General features: G+C 36.8%; 1 protein-coding gene across 1 annotated transcript; it reads right to left on the bottom strand.

Moving 5' to 3' along the window:
* Positions 1–5,978: 5,978 nt before the first annotated feature.
* On the bottom strand, positions 5,979–19,230 carry LOC135730654 (uncharacterized). The gene is made up of 11 exons (XM_065248547.1): positions 19,131–19,230; positions 14,962–15,153; positions 11,588–11,703; positions 9,696–11,466; positions 9,135–9,220; positions 8,979–9,029; positions 8,454–8,832; positions 8,186–8,340; positions 7,170–7,972; positions 6,586–6,671; positions 5,979–6,480 (listed from the first exon to the last, which is right to left on the bottom strand). Exons 1-9 carry the CDS (start codon positions 19,147–19,149, stop codon positions 7,943–7,945), a joined length of 2,799 nt encoding a protein of 932 aa, XP_065104619.1. The 5' UTR covers positions 19,150–19,230; the 3' UTR covers positions 5,979–6,480; positions 6,586–6,671; positions 7,170–7,942.
* Positions 19,231–20,894: the final 1,664 nt, after the last annotated feature.

Here is a 20,894-nt window from a genome sequence, read left to right as displayed (position 1 = left end):
TTGGTGTTTTAGGAGTAAATGGGTTAAACCATACATGTGTTCATAACCGGGGGAAGGCACAATATGATAATGTCACAAAGTGACAAATGCAGGCGGAACGAAAACTGGCGGAAATAGTTCTGCCCGGGCCGATTTCCACAAACACCATGCCGGTTCCGGCTGACTCCGGGCAAGCAAAATCATGGAAAATAACAAATAGGTGTGCGAAATGAATGGGGCGATCGGTGATTCACTTTCGCAAGAAAAGGAGGCCCATAAATAGGGCAATGATATGATCAGAAGCGCAAAGTTGTGCTGCGAATGAAGTTGTGCTGGGTCAGGGGATCTCTGGATAATCCGTAATTTGTTTGTAATTGTAAAACGAAAATACCGTTTTTCTGTTTTTTGTTTCAAAACGAAAAACCAAATAACCGTTTTTGTGTCAGAATCAAAAAACGAAAAACCAATTAAAAATGGTCCGTTTTTCGTTTTTGGCGATCATTTTATCGTTATTCCTTTTTTCAGGGCCGGCCCTGGGCATAGGCGGAATAGGCAAATGCTAAGGGCGCCGCCGACCCCTTGGGGCGTCCGTGCGCCCAAATTATTATTTTTTTTAATATATGTATATAAACATTTAACTATAAATATTTATATATTTTATTATATAAATATTTTGCACAAGAAAACAGCAGTTAATAATGAATTATTAGTAGCATAGTATCTCGGAAGTGCTTGTTAAATAGCTCTGTGGCTACTGCACTGAAGCGGCAGTTTAAAATATAAACCCAGAATTCAGCGAACGTCAAGAACAAGAAAACGGAAACAACAATCAGACAGAGACGCGGAATTTACATAATGTTACACAGACCATGTTTAAATTTCAATGTTTCTGCACAGAAATACCAACTTGTTCACTTTGTTTGGTATTAATAAGCTGCGCATTGGAGTGCTGGCCGCGGTGCTGAAGACGCGCTCGGACGGAGTAGTGGTGGCAGCACAGATATTTACGTGCAACCTATTGGAAACTATTATTCGTTATTATATAATTATTATTCGTTATTTTACTTTATTACTTCCTCTTAAGAAGAGTTTTGCAATTTTATTTCAATATTTCTCTTTATATAAATATTATTTTGTACTTAAATCTATAGGCTAATTTCATTATTTTACTAACCCAACTAACTCATCTGAAAAAAATATATCTCTTTACAAAAAAACTTATTTTCTTCTGTTTAAAAGCTGTAATTTCGTTATTTTACTAACCCAACTAATGACTCCTCCACTTTCCAATAGATTGCACGTAGATATCTGTGTATATGTGGCATCACGCGTCTTCAGCACCGCGGGGAGCAGCCAGCACTCCAATGTGCAGCTTATTAATACTAGACAAAGTTGGTATTTCTGTCCAGAAACATTGAAATTTATACATGGTCCGTGTAACGTAATTTAAATCCCGCGTCTTGGCCTTATTGTTTTTCTCTTGTTCTTGACGTTCGCTGAATTCTGGGTTTATATTTTAAACTGCCGCTCCAGTGCAATAGCCACAAAGCTATTTAACAATGAGCACAATCTCCCGAGACACTACAACATGCTACTAATAATTCATTAATAAGAGCTGTTTTCTTGTACACAATTAAATATTTTAAGTTAAATGTACAGTGTTAAAACATGTAAAAAAGACAAGATTTTAACAATGTCAAGATCAAATGCCTGAGTAACAGGGTATTGTGTGTATGTGTTTGTGTGTTTGTGTGTGTTTCCAAAATATTTTCAAAATAAAGAAAAACAAGACAAAGCTGTGCAGTTTGTTTCTGTGTAAGTTATGAACAAAATGATTGGAACACAATTGTGATTCTGTGATTCTAAAGGGCACCAGGTGAAATCTTGCCTAGGGCAGCAAATTGGCCAGGGCCGGCCCTGCCTTTTTTTAACAAAGAATGAAGAGAGTCTTTGAACTTCAGTCAATTCGTTTTTCGTTTATTGCAAGTGGTGCTCGCTGCCGAGCCAAATGGGCGGAGCTGAAGCTCCAGCTCCCCCTCGCTGATCTAGTGGGCGTGGCAGCATCAAGTGTGCAGGCGCAGATACAGTTTGTTTAAACTAACTGTACAGCCTGTATCAAGTACTCCGGAGCATAGTATATATTGATAGCCTATCACATAAATGTTGAATCTATCCAAAGTTACAGTCAATATTCCATATAAATTTGCAATATCATTTTTACAGCATATGCTTTCACATTTACGGGGCAGATTAGGTAACCTAGTCTTATTTATTATTATTATATTTATTTATTGAATTAATCATATGATATGGTAATACAACAAGGTCGTATTAAACATTAGTAAATGCATTAAGGGCTTTGTTGTCACTTTCAGATATTTACATCATTGTTTATGGTAAGCCACAGGAACTAGTAAATGTATAAAAGTATAATATAACCTTAACATTATAACATTTACAGTAGGTTTTAGTCTTCACTTACCCACTATGCTTGTAAATCATTTAAGGGCATATATGCAAGTGAAAGAGTTGCAATGCAGAGCCATGCATTTAAATATCTAAAAGTGACAACAATGCCCTTTTATGGAGAAAGGAGAGGAGTGCTGCTTTGTCCTGCCAGTGAAAGCTTACAATCTTATGGGGTCAGATTTGTTTCGTATTTCTGAATAAATATACTATGATCCACAAATAAATATAGAGAGTTTCATAAATATTTTTTAAATCCACAAATGCACAATAAGCGAACCATAAATATATGTTAGACATTTCATAAAAAGGAAGGAAATTCACAAATAAATAAAATGGGATTTGCAAATGAAAAAATATTTATAAATATATATTTTTATTTTATTTATATGTGAATGGCTTCCTGCGCATTTGTGGATCGCTTTCTGTGCATTTGTGAATTGCTGCACTCATTTGTGGATCGCGTTCTGTGCATTTGTGGATTTGAAACATTTCTAACGTCAAGACGTGCACAAGAATCCACAAATAGGTGGACTCCGCCCACCGTCTACTCCAGCCAATCAGACAACAAGCACACTGTGCTGACCAATCGTGGCAAGATTTCCCTCCAACCAATCACTTACTTAATTACTTAGTTTTGGTAAACCATTTTCTGCAAGCATGTGAAAAAATAGGTCATTGTAATTTGGCCCTTATTGTGATGTCAGAATAAGGTAATACCGCCCCCTTTATCTGCACTATCCAACCACAGCACAGCTATTTAGTACCAAGAGAAAGAGAGAGAGAGAAAATAATTCAAAGCACAATTGAGTTTCAATTGCAACAAACCACCATCATTGTGATCAGTGTTTGCACTTCATCCGCTCATTTGCATTTTAAATGACACACCCAAAACGGCACACTTTTGCTCAGACCTAGATCAAGACTTAGTTTACATCTTTAAAAAAAATCTCATAATATGTCCCCTTTAAAAATAATGACAGTATCATTATAGATGGCCCTCAAAGCAGCACCAGTTGAGGTGGGCTGATCACATCCCCAATCCTTAGCAGAACTTCAGTGTCCATCCTCTTATTACTTTTATCATTTATCACTGATTCTTGAAACTTTGGCAAAAACATGTCCCACTAAGAAAAGTGCAGATTCTGTTGGAAATTAATAACATTTTCATGAAGAAAAGGAATCAGTGTTATAATCAGGGGGTCATTTGCACATATGTAAGGTTCCTTTATAGGTTTATTTTTTATTAATTTAATGATTATATGCTGGCCCATTGCCTACAAAATCAGTTGTCCTTGGTTAAGAGATAATCATTTCAACTTGATTAAAAAAGCCAAAAGTAATAATTGAATTGAATAATATATTTCCCACTTGAAAGAGTACATTGTAATATGTATTAAAAACTACAAACAGTGAGTTTTGACAATATTTACTATTATTTTGTGATTGCTCAAAATGTGTCCCACATATTCGTCACCACCGTCAGATATTTATAAAAAGCAATAAAATCAGACAACTACAGGGTCAACTGCATTCCTGTGGACCCCATTTTCAAACCTTCAGCTCTACTGCATCCTTCAAGATCACTCAAGCTCCTGTATGTTTGCTATTTCCTCTTAAACTTGTTCATATTTTTGGCCGCTGCTACTGTGACAACCATAACATGTCAACACCGTCATCTTTGTATAAAAAATATTAGATTAGATTATGAAATAAATGTATCATTTTTAAGAAGAGGTCTGAAGTAGCTAGCAACAGAGGGGAAACAAGATGACTAATGTGAACAACTCATCTATTTTTTTAATCTATATTAGGTTTTTGTCATCACCGTCAGATGTCACCACCGTCAGGTTTTCTGTCTTTTCTGTCAGGTTTTATGTATTTTAGGAAGTTATGATTTGATATTTGTTCATCACAGTGCTCAGGATTGTTATTTTTTGGACCAAATATTTACATAAAGTTTAAGAAAGAAGCCATTGACTTGAGTGGTATACATTTTGGAATAATGAGGCCAATGTCACCACCGTCAGACAGAGTTTTATTTGTTTTAAATTAATATGCTTATAATATGTTTCTTCAGTGCTGTTAAGTTATTAAATTAAAATTCTCTTTTAATACAAAAATATGTTTATAAAATAAAAAAATCATTAATTTTTCTATTTAGGCTAAAAGTAAATGTGGTATGAGTAATAACTGGAAAAACGCCTATTTTATGAAAAAAATAAAAACAGAGGATGTTGCACCAGTAAATTGCTGAACAGCAAAGACCTTGGTCTATAATGATATACCTTCAGATTTTGTAATTTAACAAAAAACATTTTTTCAAATTTTAAACCTGTTTTATACAAATTTCCAAGAATCACTGTTATTATTATGTGCGTTTGGGCTGTGCTCATATGGGTAAGTGGCTATTTTCATAATCGCCATCTAATTTACCTTAGAGATGCCATTATATGCCACTTCCCATAGCTTCAAAAGCAATATAATAAGTCTGCTTTTCTTTTGTGTTACTTCGTAGAACTCACAGCAGCCTTTACAACAAACAGAGCAAGACACCAAATCATGAGGCCTGATTCAGGGTCTGATTCACATATGACAGGAGAGGAGGCAGACTCAGCTCACATGATATCTATTAAACATCCCGTATTTAAGTATACATAAGTAAAAAGATTATTATAATAGTAACTGTCATATGATGCTAAGAATATAAATGTAACCCCTTACATCATCTTGAAAAGAAATAAGTTTGCTGTGATCTAAGAAAAAGTCATCTTAACACTGTTGGTAATAACAGTGCCATCCGAATAGTAAGCTGGATTTAGGGACAGCTCCATCCAGGATAAACTGTACAGTACAGTACGTCATAATGACTCATATGTACAATGCTTGTGATCACTGAGGTTTAAAACTTTTTTATTGTTCAAAAGTTCACAATGCACTTGCAACAGTTCACGTTATTTGAAATGATGGTGTGATTATTCAACACCTAAGGGTGGTTTCCCGGACAGGACTAGACCTTAGTTTAATTAGGAAATATAACTAGTTTAAACAAACAAGCCTTACTATAAACATTACTTGTGTGCATTTTGAGGTAAAACAAAAGGATACTGATGTATTTAAAGATATGTCACTGCAAGTTGTTTTCAGTTTGGACAGCTCTTTTTACTTTAGTCTAGGACTAGTCTTATCCCTGTCCGGAAAACAGCCCCTTTATGTATTGTAGTTTATATACATTTAAAACAATTACTCAATTATTTCCCATGTCAATCTTTTAGTAAAGAACCTTTGTCTTACAACTTTGTCTTTAAAAGTAAGGTGCTTTGAGCCACAGCATTTCCATTGCTTGATATAGATAAAATGTGTAGGCAAAAAATGTGATCAAAGTGTCTTTAATGTTCACTAAGTAGACTTTTTCATAAATAGTGTGTCTGAAAATAAAGGAAAAAACAATGAATTCATCAATGTTTATTGAAGAAAGTAAGATAAATGGACTTACTTAACATCATAACATCACAGTAGAATATAACCTCAATTAAAAGTGACAATAATTTGGGTGCAAAACAGTAACAGTATTCAGTATTAATATCCAAAATAAAGTACACATGAAAGGAGGAGCAATGAAAGGGTTTAACTTTTTTGCAAATGATTCAATTCAATTTTATTTATATAGTGCTTTTCACAATTAGTAATTGTTTCAAAGCAGCTTTACATTAATAGAAGCAGGCGAAACACTGAAAAATCGATAGACAACATAAGTAGCAAACTACAGCGGATAAGATTAAACTGAACAAGCGAGCGTAGTAATATGTAACGTATAGAAGGGGGTGCTATGTTAAGCCAAAGTCGGCTGACTCCCAGGGGGGGAAAAAACCCCCTAGGAGAAAAACCCAATGGGAAAAGTCCTAGGAGGAAAAACCCCTTGGAAGATATTTTATATATATAAATGTATGTATGTATGTATGTAAACGGATAAGGACGCGTTCAGCCGGTGGTCGTATTCGGTATTCGGCCAGTATTCTCATTGTCCTCGGCGTCCTGCAAAGAGAAAGACAACATTGATAAAACACTGAACGCACCTCACACTGCACAAAACCTTTAAGGTTCACACAATTTTTATAGAAATAAGAATGAGTGCCCTACCTCTTTACCATCAGCTTTACGGATTCCTTTGAAGACCTTGCCAGAATGCCCCTATATGAGATTTGCCTCATACTTAGAGTGGAAATCTTCTCAAAACACAAACAGAGAAAAGAAAACATTAAATTTGGCCCAGGATATACAGCAAAATTTGACATGTTCAATACATAATAGATGATCTATCTATCTATCTATCTATCTATCTATCTATCTATCTATCTATCTATCTATCTATCTATCTATCTATCTATCTGTCTATCTATCTATCTATCTATACAAGAATTTAGAGTTACGAGTTATTGTACAAGTTTGTTTATCCTATTTTGTTTATTGAAGTTGTGTTACTCTGTTTTAAACGGATTATTAAAAAATTCAATTAAAACGTACTTGTTAAATTTTCTTTTTTAAATTACAAGAAATAGTAACAAGTTGCTCATGTAAACAAGGAGACTCCCCAAATAAAGTGTTAAAAAAATGGATGAGCACAAGCCATAGAAATTTACTGTATTGATTTAACAGGGCAAAATATGGCTGAATACATTTCCAAGTACTTATAATATGATCAAAAAAAAAGAAAAATCTGGTACCTGTTAGTGTGGGATTTTCTTCAACATTTGGCTCATGTTCCTTAGCAGCTTTTAGCGTCAAATTTTCTTTACCTTCTGGTCTGGGATTTCTGGCGGATTTTTGTCCAGGATTTTCTTCAACTTTTGGTCTGGGATTTCTGGCGGATTTTTGTCCAGGATTTTCTTCAAGTTTTGGGTCAGGATTACTGCCAGCTTTTAGTTTGATTTGTTTGCTAGTTTTTAAATCAAGATTAAGATTTCCACAACCCTTTAGCCCGATATAAGCTGGAACTGAAGCTTCCTGTAACTCGGCATCGGCTACAGAGGTACTGGCCAGATCGGGATCATCCTTTGAATGAGGATTGCTGCCAGCCTTTAGTTTGGGTTGTTTGTTAGTCTTCTTTAGTCCAATATAAGCTGGAACTGAAGCTTTCTGTAGCTCGGCATCGGCTACAAAAGGACTGGCCACAGGCATGCATTATTTTTCAATAAACGCACACCTGACTTGTCTAATGTCTTAAAATAACCACCAGAGCAATGTCTGTTGTGGTAACTGTGGTATAAGCCGAATAATTGTGTTGAGTTTGCAGGTTACAGCCCCTTCTTTTTTATGAATGTTCGTCTTTCTTCTTTGAGGGCTTTCAATTTTCTGCGCCATTCCTTAGTAGTCCAGTCATCTTCAAAGATCTTATTGACTGCCGGTTGTTCATATGGATTTATGTCCAGTACCCCTTCACCCTTAAACCAGTCATGTGCAAAGTACTGATGGATTGTCGGTCGGTCCTCTGGCATGCCTATGCCCCAATGAATGAGATCAAAGGCATCTGTAGGTTTTAGAAGAGAGCTAGTTAGTCATAATACACTAATGACATTTATTGACATGGCATATAGAGATGTTATTGTTGGTATTTGATAGTACTGTGTAAAGTCTCTGATCAAATCATTTTAATGTCACTCTGGTAAACGAGTACAACTTTCGTTTTATTATCTTTTTTTCAGTGTGTGCGTGTTAGCCTTTGTTAGTGATTTTTACTCACCCCTTGATACAAAGGGATTATAAAACTTAAATTCGTCTTCTGATGTTGTACAAAAAGCGGGATACTGTAGATCTCCTGGCCATTCAGCATCTCATACAGCAAAAAACTCAACATACAGACATTCATGTCCTCAGGGGAGGCTGCATGCTTATATCCTGTAAGCAAAACATTGTGTTGAGTTATTTTTGTAAAAGGGTCACATCATCAATATGGTCACTAAAAACAAATTTCTATGCTCCACTGTGTTATCAAAAAAACTCCAGCTCACCGTGATATGTTTTGGAATAGCCATCACTGCCAACTAGAATACCACAGTCAAAGTCGTACAACTTCAGGTGTAAACTGCTTTTCTCCACCAAGATGCAATAAGATTCGATATTTTTGTTTAACACGCCGTTATCCAAACAGTGTTTAACTGCTCTTAATAATTGAAGCAATAGGTAGCGTGCTTTATCTTCCTTCAGTTTTCTTCGGTGTCTTATATAAGTCCGCAACTTGTCACAGTTTCTTAGGTACTCAAAAACCAGTATGAACTTGTTGTCCATCTCATACCAGTCATACATTTGTATAACATAGGGGCATTCAGGAGCTTCTCTTAACTTCAGCATCACTGCCACTTCTTCTGGAAGTGGTTTGGAATATCCAGGCTGAAAAAAATTGGTCAACAAAACATTAGATAGCATCTCTTTAAATCTGTGATAAATGTATTGGTATTGCATTTGGATATAAGTTAAATTGCTTTTAGTAAATATGGTAATTTAGCTTTCCCTAAATTTAGTTTGAAAAAACTTACAACAGAAAGAAACTTGGTGTAAATGTTTATGTCCACAAACTTGATGGCGACCTGCAAAGAGAAAGACAACATTGATAAAACACTGAACGCACCTGACACTGCACAAAACCTTTAAGGTTCACACAATTTTTATAGAAATAAGAATGAGTGCCCTACCTCTTTACCATCAGCTTTACGAATTCCTTTGAAGACCTTGCCAGATTCCCCATCTATGAGATTTGCCTCATACTTAGAGTGGAAATCTTCTCAAAACACAAACAGAGAAAAGAAAACATTAAATTTGGCCTATGATATACAGCAATATTTGACATATTCGATTTATAATAGATGATCTATCTATCTATCTATCTATCTATCTATCTATCTATCTATCTATCTATCTATCTATCTATCTATCTATCTATACAAGAATTTAGAGTTAAGAGTTATTGTACAAATTTTTTTATCCTATTTTGTTTATTAAAGTTGTGTTATTCTGTTTTAAACGGATTATAAAAAAATCAATTAAAACGTACTTGTTACCTTTTCTTTTTTAAATGACAAGAAATGGTAACAAGTTGCTCATGTAAACAAGGAGACTCCCAAAATACATTGTTAAAAAAAATGGATGAGCACAAGCCATAGAAATTTACTGTATTGATTTAACAGAGCAAAAAATGGCTGAATACATTTACAAGTACTTATAATATGATTAAAAAAAAAAGAAAATTCTGGTACCGCTTATTGTGGGATTTTCAACTTTTGGCTCAGGTTCCTTAGCAACTTTTAGCGTCGGATTTTCTTCAACTTCTGGTCTGAGATTTCTGGCCAATTTTTGTCCAGGATTTTCTTTAACTTTTCGTCTGGGATTTCTGGTCGATTTTTGCCCAGGATTTTCTTCAACTTTTGGCCTGGGATTTCTGGTCGATTTTTGCCCAGGGGTTTTTTCAACTTTTGGTCTGGGATTTCTGGTCGATTTTTGCCCAGGGTTATCTTCAAGTTTTGGTCGGGGATTTCTGCCTGATTTTTGCCCAGGGTTATCTTCAAGTTTTGGTCGGGGATTTCTGCCTGATTTTTGCCCAGGATTTTCTTCAACTTTTCGTCTGGGATTTCTGAACAATTTTTGCAAACGGTTTTCTTCATATTTTGGTCTGGGATTTCTGGAGGATTTTTGCCCAGGGTTGTCTGGAACTTTCGGGTCAGGATTACTGGCAGCCTTTAGTTTGAATTGTTTGCTATTCTTTAAATCAAGATTATGATTTACACAACCCTTTAGCCTGATATAAGCTGGAACTGAAGCTTTCTGTAGCTCGGCATCGGCTACAAAGGTACTGGCCAGATCGGGATCATCCTTTGTATCGGGACTGCTGACAGCTTTTAGTTCGGGTTGGTTGTTAGTCTTCTTAAGTCCAATATAAGTTGAAACTGAAGCTTTCTGTAACTCCGCATCGGCTACAGAGGTTCTGGCCAGATCGGGATCATCCTTTGTATCGGGACTGCTGACAGCTTTTAGTTCGGGTTGTTTTTTAGTCTTCTTAAGTCCAATATAAGCTGGAACTGACGCTTTCTGTAACTCGGCATCGGCTACAGAGGTACTGGCCAGATCGGGATCATCCTTTGTATCGGGACTGCTGACAGCTTTTAGTTCGGGTTGGTTGTTAGTCTTCTTAAGTCCAATATAAGTTGAAACTGAAGCTTTCTGTAACTCGGCATCGGCTACAGAGGTTCTGGCCAGATCGGGATCATCCTTTGTATCGGGACTGCTGACAGCTTTTAGTTCGGGTTGTTTTTTAGTCTTCTTAAGTCCAATATAAGCTGGAACTGACGCTTTCTGTAACTCGGCATCGGGTACAGAGGTACTGGCCAGATCAGCATCATCCTTTGTATCAGGACTGCTGACAGCTTTTAGTTCGGGTTGTTTTTTAGTCTTCTTAAGTCCAATATAAGTTGAAACTGAAGCTTTCTGTAACTCGGCATCGGCTACAGAGGTACTGGCCAGATCAGCATCATCCTTTGTATCAGGACTGCTGACAGCTTTTAGTTTGGGTTGTTTGTTTGTCTTCTTTAGCCCAATATAAGCTGGAACTGAAGCTTCCTGTAGCGCGGCAATGGCTACAGAGGGACTGGCCAGATCGGCATCATCCTTTGAAACAGGATTAGCCGTATCGGCATCATGCCGTGCAGAAGGCACAACAAGGTCCCCATCGTTTCTCCGGAGGCGGTTAAAGAATTGGCGAATTTTCGCCTTTGCGTTAGGTTTGTCTGGACCAACGTTAGTCTTTGACTGAGAATTGCCGAGGTCAGCATCATCCCATTCATCAGGACGAGCTGCAACGGCTTCAGGCTGTGGAGACGGCAGAGGCTCCACTTTGCCCCTCCGGAGGCAGTCAAAGAAGGGAAACTTTGCCCCTTTTTGTTTGGGTTGGTCCTGACTGATCTTAGCCTTTGGCTTATCTCTGGTAGAGTCAACATCGGCCTTTGGCTCAGGAATGCCTGGATCGGCATCAAGCTGTGGAGAAGGCCAGAGATGATCAAAGATACAGGAATACAAAAATAGTGTGTGTGTGTGTAGACAAACAAAGTTAATTGAGTAGATGAAACCAATTAAATAGTAGGACATTACTACTCACCTCCTGGCAAAGCACGATGTTCTCGACTTTGGTTTTCCAGAGGCTCTGGAATGGGCGCTTTATAGCTTTCACCGCTTTTTTAAAAGCACCCTTTTTCTTAGTTTTTTTTGTTTTTTCTGAAATAGACAAACAGTAAACCATTAGAAATGTCATAAATTCAATATCTGAGAATGAATTTGATTCATTCATTAGAAATGATAGAGGCCAGCGTGAGATCTTAAAGGAGAATGGCCCTGGTTATCTATAATGTTATAAAACAATATAATCGAGTTTTCTGTTAAACAGACTCTATTAAAAAATCCTGAAAATACAGCAATGCTTATGGCATCAATAATGATGATAATATTGCCACTTTGGAAAGAATACGGAGTAACTTTAGGCTACTTTGCTCTCGCAGAACTTTGTCATCATTTGATGCTGCGCATTAAGACAAACACACAAGCACGCGCGTGGATCAGGTTTGCTTGCGTGTGTGCAGCACGGGGCTCTGAATATGACAGATGCTTTGCCAAAACAACTATGTATGTTACAGTATCCACTTTAATTCAGAGAGCTAATGTTGCTATGGAGTTTAGTAATGGATAATAAATCTGTATTAAATGCTTTTTCTATCATTTTTGTGTGTCATATTATCACCATTCATATATACAACCAAAGACTTTACTAATAGAGCACTACATTGTTTAAAACAACATTAAATTCCTCATAAAAGTAAATTCTTTTTACTTTCAATATGAACCACAGTGATGTATTTACATTTAAATAAACAAAGTGACTGAATTTGTTCAGTCTGATTATTTACTTTGTGGCATAAAGTAAATGATGTTTAACAAAAAATATTAGTATATTCTTAATTTTGAAAATTAACAAGTAGGGTGTGATTAATCTGAAAATATATTTAAGTACAGTTTTTTAACATTTAACTACAGTACAGTTTTTATTTAACTTTTGGGCACATTTTAATTTAAAGGAACAGTATGTAGGATTGTGGCCAAAACTGGTATTGCAATAACAAAACTTGTGGCCAATACACAACATGACAACATAAACATCAATTGAGGGCTGCAACTAGAGTTGTTCCGATACCGATACCAGTATCGGAAATGCGGCCGAAATGCGGCCGATACCACAAAAATTCTGACATCAGAATCGGCGAGTACTTGAACCCATGTACCGATCCGATACCATTTTCTTAATAAACCTAGTTATGCCCATTATAGCTAACACTAAAGCTAACACTGCAAAGCGAAACTCATTTCTTCTTCGCTGTTCTGAATGCGAACACCAGGAAGTTACCTCAAGCGTGACGCAACCACTGTTTACTTAGAGCGGCAAAGAAATGAAGGCATGCAGCCGTTTGTCCGCTGTTTGTTAGTATTTCAGACTAATAAAACATCTACATGTCTCAGAGAACTCCGCAGATTTAATGATTGATAGGCACACATACCCCGCGCTTGAGCGTGTTTGTGACCGACCGTCATTGACAACAAGCGCACATATGTACCCTCGCGCATTTGTGAGCAGCATTGACAAGTACATAAACCCTGCGCATGGTGTTTGCTGTGATTGTTTTTAATGATAAGAGCATGAACCGTTTGATATTTGAGATGAAATAAAACTTACCACTGAGTTTTACCGCAGATCTTACTTGTCTGTGTCGTCTATGTGACGCGACAGTCAGGACATCATCATTTCAAATCAGTTTACAAGACGAATGCTCTTGTTATGTTTAATATAAAGTTTGCATTGCGTTGTAAAAATGATGAAATTATCTTCATACGTGCTTAATTCATAATGAGAAGGTATTAACACAAGCTTTTTAATTCTGCTATAATATATATTAACAATAATATATGTCAGTTTATATAGGCTACAAACTATAATTCTATCTTGACATGCACATTATCTGGTTCATGTTGGTCCAGTTTAATTCAGAGGACTCATTGGTTTGGTGTATTCATTTTCATTGTAAGCTTTAAAAGTAATTATTTTAGATGCAATTAGGCTTGTTGCGATAGTCGGTGAAACGGTGATTACCGGTGCTTCAGCCTCTCACCGGTTAGATCACTTGCCCACCGCGACACCGTCTTTCACCGTCGTTTTGATATTTTCTTGTAATTAAATAATTTAGTTTGGTTATAGAGAGCAAACACTTACAACTGAATGTGTCTGTTGGCTGAATCCAGCAGAGCTGAACGCGCCTCATGACAGAGCAGCGGCTGCGGGTGTCAGATTTCATTCCTGTCAGACTGCGGCGAGCAGACGATGGCAGAGGCCGCGTGCTTACTCGTTTTTGTTATAAGATACATATATGATGTTTAATATAGGCGAGATTGTTTTGTTGTTGTGTTTTTCATTAAGAATAATAATAAACCCATCATTCAAGCAGCGCTTTATGGAGGAATAGCCGGTTGCTCTGCTTGGGACTGGCGGGTTTCTGTCAGAAGTACCTCCGCACATTGAGTCAAGCACTTAAACCAGCTGTTGCACTCACATTTGAACGCAAATTCATACGCGATTTAACGCAGCGTTCACAAGCGCTGGATTTAAACAACAGTTGCATCTAATTCAAAAGTGAAAGTAAAATGCACACTTCTGTGCATTTATAAGCCCCTCCCACCCGGTGAAACCGGTATAACCGGGTTTGTCACGCACTGATTAACCGGTGGGAAAATTCTGTCACCGCAACAACCCTAGATGCAATTTTGTAATATTTACTAGCTTACATTTGTTTATTTAAAACCATCCTGCAGAATTCCGCAATTTTTTCCAGTTATTCTAAAACTAAAATACCCTTTCATTGGTTCGGTACTCGGTATCGGCCGATACCCTGAGCCCAGGTATCGGAATCGGGAAGAGAAAAATGATATCGGAACATCTCTAGCTGCAACTCCACCTTTTAAATGCCAATATCCTGGCCAGACCACTGTTGTCAGTTATATAAGTATTTGAAATGAAAATGATTTATTTATTAATGTCTAGTGACATATCAGGGCCATTTTATGATTAATTGATATACATTTCTTACATACTGTTCCTTTAATCATTAATCTTATTTAAGTTTTTATTTACTTGTAAGCACAGTGCAGTGTTAAGGTTCAAACTCTATAATGGTTGGCTGACAATAATAAATATTTGTATAAGGAATAAAAATAAGAAATATTCTTAGTCTTTTTGGGAATAAAACGTTGTTTTTGAACTGTGCATAGCTCTGAATAGTTAGGCCTACTACACTTCTGGATTTTAACGTTGGTCATTATGGTGGTACTTGGAGAGCCAAATATTTTCTGAGGTGGTACTTGGGGTAAAAAGTTTGAGAACCACTGCACTAAACAATATATAAGTCAAACATTCAGCTTTCATTGTTATCTCACCTGATGCGCTTTCCACGCCACCATAGGTAGGGGAAAACTCCTCTACTCTTACTTGATTTGAACTACCAGCACGCATAACATTTGACAAACGTCCGGTGGTGTGGACTGTGTCAGGTATCAAAACAGCGTTAGGTAGAACAAATCCCACCACTCCAACATCTCCTCCATCACTCTCCTCCTTATTGACAAACACTGCAAATACAATATAATAAACAATGTTATAGAGTTATTACTTTAAACTGAACTGAAACATTTGTCTACAGTTTGTCATTTAATTTATATTAGGGTATAAATGGACTCTATGCATGGCGGACGTATTTCCGGCGAAATCTCAGGATGCTGGACTACTTCCGCCAGTCATAGAGCGCATATTTTAGAAAATGTTTTAGATTTCATAATGACATTTAAACATATGAAAGTATATTTTTAAAGACGGGTGGACAGAACTTCTAGCCACCACTGCTGTGTGTCATAGTGTTTACAGCATTAGACTCACTGGAAAGCATGACAACTTTTACACTGCTACCCTGTATCTGCATAACCACTAGTTAAAGTTAGAAATGGCACTGATAACAGTGCTATTCATCTGTTGTTGATATACTTATGCATTTTGTGTAATTGTTATCATCAGCACTAGCGAAGATAACATCTGTGCTTATACAAGCTTAGAACAGTAAAAACGTGTATTTTGAGTATTTATGTATGCTTTATTAATAACAAATGGAAAGGACAAATAGAAAATTTATAACAATGACAACAACAATAACTTAAAACACACACACACACACACACACACACACACACACACACACACACACACACACACACACACACAAACTAAATACACGGGGTATTAAAATAAACAAACGGCACAAGAGATAAACTAATAATGGAAAAATAGATTTCTACAACAGACTTTACCATAGTCCTTTTTGCTTTGTTCTTTACATCCCTGTAAAGCAAGCTAATCAAAGTCTTCTATCATGATCACTAGAAAATCATAGGTGGGTAAGTTTGAATAGGGTTGGACCTAAACTCTGTAGTGCTCCGGTTCTCCAGGGTAAGATTTGGGGAACCCTACTCTACAGTTTCAAGATACTAACTTAAAAATATCCAAGTAAAAATGTTTTGACAATCGACATGAATATATTAGGGGTGTAACGATATTACGAACCGAACCGACCGATCGCGATACACCACCCACGATACGAATCACGAAACTCCAGTGGCATGTTGCGGTACTCTCACGCCTCCTGCTGCCCATTGTCGAGGTTAAATGTCACTTATCTCTGACTAACTAATCTATTTCTTAAAAAAATATATTTGCATAGATTTGATTAAATTGTATTAGTAACGACTAATAAGAGCTTTTTAAATGCTGTTCTAAATAGTATATTCCAAAGTTATTGTTTTCCAAGTGCATGTCATGTCATTTGACTTGGGAGTGAGCGTAGGTCACATGATGGCTGCTCCGCCTGAGATTGCAGATCCCCCGGACACATTTATGTCTCTTGTGTGGGAACATTTTGGTTTTCCAGTGGAGTACAGGAATGGAATTCGTGTCGTAGACAAATCACACACAATCTGTCATAACTGTGTGTGTGTGTGTGTGTGTGCTTGCGTTCGCATGTGTGTGTGTGCTTGCATGCGTGCCAGATCGGGTTAACCGAAGTGTAACGGAAGAGCGCGAGATCATTCTCCAGAACAAAAGTAAAAATGTAACAAGACGTCATCTGTCTGAGGTAAAAACAAAGGGTTTACACGTTTGTTGCTATTTTAATCGCCACAGTGATTTGATTTGTTTATATTTGCCTGTTCAGCACAAGTTTGCGTGTTTAATCGCCTCCGCTGTCACTGCGAGAAAAAAAATCATTAATTCATCTGTTTCATGATGTTAAACATGTAAAGTAATGCATGGTCTCTGTTCATCTGTTCTCTTCTTCACAAATAAATAAACACATTTTAACTTGTATGCTCGTTTTGTAAGTTCATGATTAAAAATGAACATGTAAACAAAAACAATTATTATCATTAAAGCATGAATGACGGATAATAATGGCAGAATTGAAAAAGTCTAATGCGACCTCTGGTGTGCGTGCGTGCGTGCATGTGTGTGTGATGATTACCTTGATTAGTTCATTACTGATAATAAACCCGCATTATCCTCAGATTTACAGATAGTACGTTTATTTCATGCATTTGTTGACTTCGACAGTAACATTTTCAGCATTTTAGCGAAGTAATGATATTCATCGCCTGATAAACAGCTATTTACAGTCCTGCATTACTACAGTTAAAGTTTGATTTTAAGTTTGTTTGCCAAAGTTAATAAAGAAAACGTCAAGTTATTTTTGTTGTTGTTATTAAGTTAAGTTAATCTATTGTTCCTTAGCATTGCTGGTAAAATGACAGGAACCCTACACCCATAGCCAACCGAACCGAACCGAAACCGTGGCTCCAAAACCGTAAACCGATCCAAACCGTGCCATTGGTGTATCGTTGCACCCCTAGAATATATCAAAAAATAAAAAGGTAAAAACTCAGAACAGAACTCTGATTCAAGCTATCAGTCCTGCTGCAGTTTGTGTTGTTTTTTCCTCATACAGCAGTGACAGTGAGATCTTAATGGGATCTTATTTGCGTCTCTTATTTTACCTGACACTTTAATACGCAGGAGGATTACGGCCAAGCTAAAATAAATAAAACCCATGTCCAGATTAAAGTCTTTTAAAGGCACACAAGGCAAGTCTGAGTATTATTTCTCTACTAGCTCCCCCTAGTGTCTGGGAGTAAATGCGTTCTATATCTAAGACTAGGACACCGGGTCCTAGTCTTAGATTGAATTGGCATAAAACAGTAGCTACTATAATAATGCTGGCTTGAAAACGTGAGCTACGTGATCTTTTTGGCGTTAGAAAAAATAAATAAAACCCATGGAAATTATATTGTAGTGTGTATATATATTGTATATTGTATAATGATGTCATAACATTTAATATATAATATGCTGAAATATATGCAGAGTTTGTGGGTTTCGCACGTGTATCCCCTGGTGTAACCATGACAGATTTTACGACAGTAGTAGAAGACAATACTATTTCCCAACTGTAGGGGGACCCCGCGAGCTAGACTTACATGGCATTGCTTTAAGACAGTGATATAAATACACTTAATTCACTACACACTATAATATATTATTATTAATAAGCATGTTCAGTCAAGCAGAAAAGCCCAGAATGTGCTTGTTTTCAATGAAGGAAACAAACGTGCCCTTTAGCGGTTTGTGTTGTTATTCTGGGATCTTCTGCTTGCCTGTACGCAGAATGTTTTTATTGATAAAAAGTTTGCTGAATATGGTGTTTTATTATTACTGTGTAGATGCATTAAGCCACATTCAATGTTGTCTTTTAGGGTTTTATAAGGGTCTGCACTTAACATAAAGCTTTTATATTGTTGCTTTCATAAGAACACTCCTACAGTGAAACGTAGCCTACTCGTTGCATTTATCTCAATTGTTAGTTCACAAAGCCGCAGAGTCTTTCCATTCCTTAATATTCCCCATCACCTGTGCACATTCATAGGTGCGCCTCCATGTGCAGATTACTTTACCCTACCCAATTAACAAAACCCATTATTCATCTGGATATTCTGTTCAATTGCATCCCTGTTTTATTAAGGTGTGCAGTGCACAGAATTTTGTTCGTTCATTATCTCCTCCCATATTGCCTTTTATATGAGGGAGATTCCTTAAATTGCCTTTCTGAGCGCATCTCCCTCATATTGTTTTATTAATGAGACAGGTATAATTTGGTATCTGCTTGTTCACATCACTCCAAACACGTTAATGTAAAAACATGACATTATTATTAAAATATTACAACTTTATTCTCGTTAAATAACGACTTTATTCTTGTTAAATAACGACTTTATTCTCGAAATTATATTTATTCTGATGTTTTTCTCACATTTTAATTACTTTAATCTCGAGATGGTTTTATTTTTTATTTTAGCTTGACCTTAATCCTCCTTCGTCCTTTAAGACAACATTACAAAGACATTAATATATTACTAGCGTGATTTTGCTGGACGAATCGTAAAAACAGCACAATGTCGGCTCTGCTAGTACAGGATAAACATATCTTAATGATCACAAAGATAAGACTTGCAACCTTTCTCGAGTTTGCACATCTGGACAATTCACATCACAGCTTGTAAATTTGGGTAAATCCAGCAAACAACGAGTACATTTTAGCGATCTTCTTCTTCTTCTGTTGTTTAAATGGCGGTTGGCAAATCAACATAAGGTGCATTTTCCGCCACCTACTGGATTGGAGTATGGAGCACTATTTGGATGAATACATGGTGAGAATAAAAAAACTTTATATCTTTTTTACCAGTTCTGTATCCTTTAAAAATTATAATAATTTCTCACGTATTTTATAATTTGTTCATTTTAGCGATTCTGGCGTCAGTCCGCTTTAAATCTCCCGTACCGGAAACTGAAGAGCAGACTTGCGTAAAACGCGGAAGTTAAGTGTGCATTGCAAGAGTCCATTGAATATCACATTTGCATTCACGCTGAAAGTTTTTTATTGTGAATCCCCTGAAGTTGTATTTGAGTTTATATTATGCGGTTACCTCTACGAGTTGTTGTATTCTTGTTTAAAGCACAAAATTAATGCTGATAGTTTGGAGAACAGCGCCCTCTTGTGCGCTATTACGTAACTACATAATCTTATAAATATAAAAGCAAGTAAAATTACAGCGGAAATTCTCATCTTTAGTTTCATTCATTAATTCATTTCATTTTATTGTCCACAATGTGGAAATTTGCCTTCGGTCTCATAATAACAACAATAAAACCAAAAACAACAAGAATAGCACGCAGACATCTTCAAGGCATGAACACAGCAGTAGCAATTACGTACAATACATCAACGGGACGTGTTGTTCAACGTCCGAATTGCATTAGGAATAAAATAATTTAAAAAAATATTACGATTTGCCCTATAGGTACTTTATAACGTCTGGCAGAGGGAAGGAGTTCAAACTCCTTAAGTGGATGAGTAGGATCGTTTGCTATTTTAACGCTTTTTTCCTGAGAACTTCCTCGTACATGGAACTTAGTTGTTTCTGATTTGTCCCTATGATTTTTGAGGCAAGGTTTACTATTCTCTGCAGCTTGTTTTGGGGTTATTTAATTAATTTTGGTGGCTTTTTATTAAACTCGGAGGGCTGTTGCCAAAACATGTTGGCCTGTATCGTTATTTTAAAACGAATGTACACTTATCAATATGAAAGTCACACACTAAGTTTTATCTAACGGTACCTGTTGAGCTATAGGCTCATCACGTGCAGTCAAAATCTCCTCTCCTTCTTTTGAGCCACCGGCACCGTTCATGACGTCTAACAGTAGTCCGGTGGTGCGGACGGTGTTGTTAGATGTCAAAACAGCGCCTGGCAGGACAAAATCCACCATTTCGACATCACCTCCATCACTGACGGACGGTGACCACATGATGTCAAAGGTAAAAAAAAGACTGTAAACAAACTGCTTAGACTCAGTCTCAATAGATTGGTGGTCTAACGAAACTTTCTGTCTGTCACAGTGCGTCAACAGCCTCAGTTGCTTACTCTGTTGAGTTCGCAAATTCACTTAATAATCTGTACAGCTCCGTTCAGAATCAACTGATGTGAACTGGTTCAGATCTTCCAAGTGAGTGAGCTCTGCGTTGCTAGGTGCCCGCTTTTATAAACATGGGTGACGTCACAATAGTTCCATGGTTGCCATAGCGCGCGACTGCTTTCATGCCATTGGTTCTTCACCATGTAATGAGCGTCTCTCTGTTTACATAAGATATTCTTTTAATTGGTCAACACATTTCATTTATATTTTCCCCTTTATCTTTCTGTTTTCTTGTCATTACCTCTTT

Source organism: Paramisgurnus dabryanus, chromosome 20, assembly GCF_030506205.2.
Source record: "Paramisgurnus dabryanus chromosome 20, PD_genome_1.1, whole genome shotgun sequence".
Classification (NCBI taxonomy): domain Eukaryota; kingdom Metazoa; phylum Chordata; class Actinopteri; order Cypriniformes; family Cobitidae; genus Paramisgurnus; species Paramisgurnus dabryanus.
Note: the sequence above shows the minus strand (reverse complement) of the source record. Positions and strands in the feature narration are given on the sequence as shown.

Coding starts and splice junctions, on each gene's coding strand:
- LOC135730654 (XM_065248547.1), bottom strand. Junction 11,704..14,961: donor TGGCGTGGAAAGCGCATCAG/GTGAGATAACAA, acceptor TGTCTATTTCAG/AAAAAACAAAAAAAACTAAG. Junction 8,341..8,453: donor CTATTCCAAAACATATCACG/GTGAGCTGGAGT, acceptor TTTTGCTTACAG/GATATAAGCATGCAGCCTCC.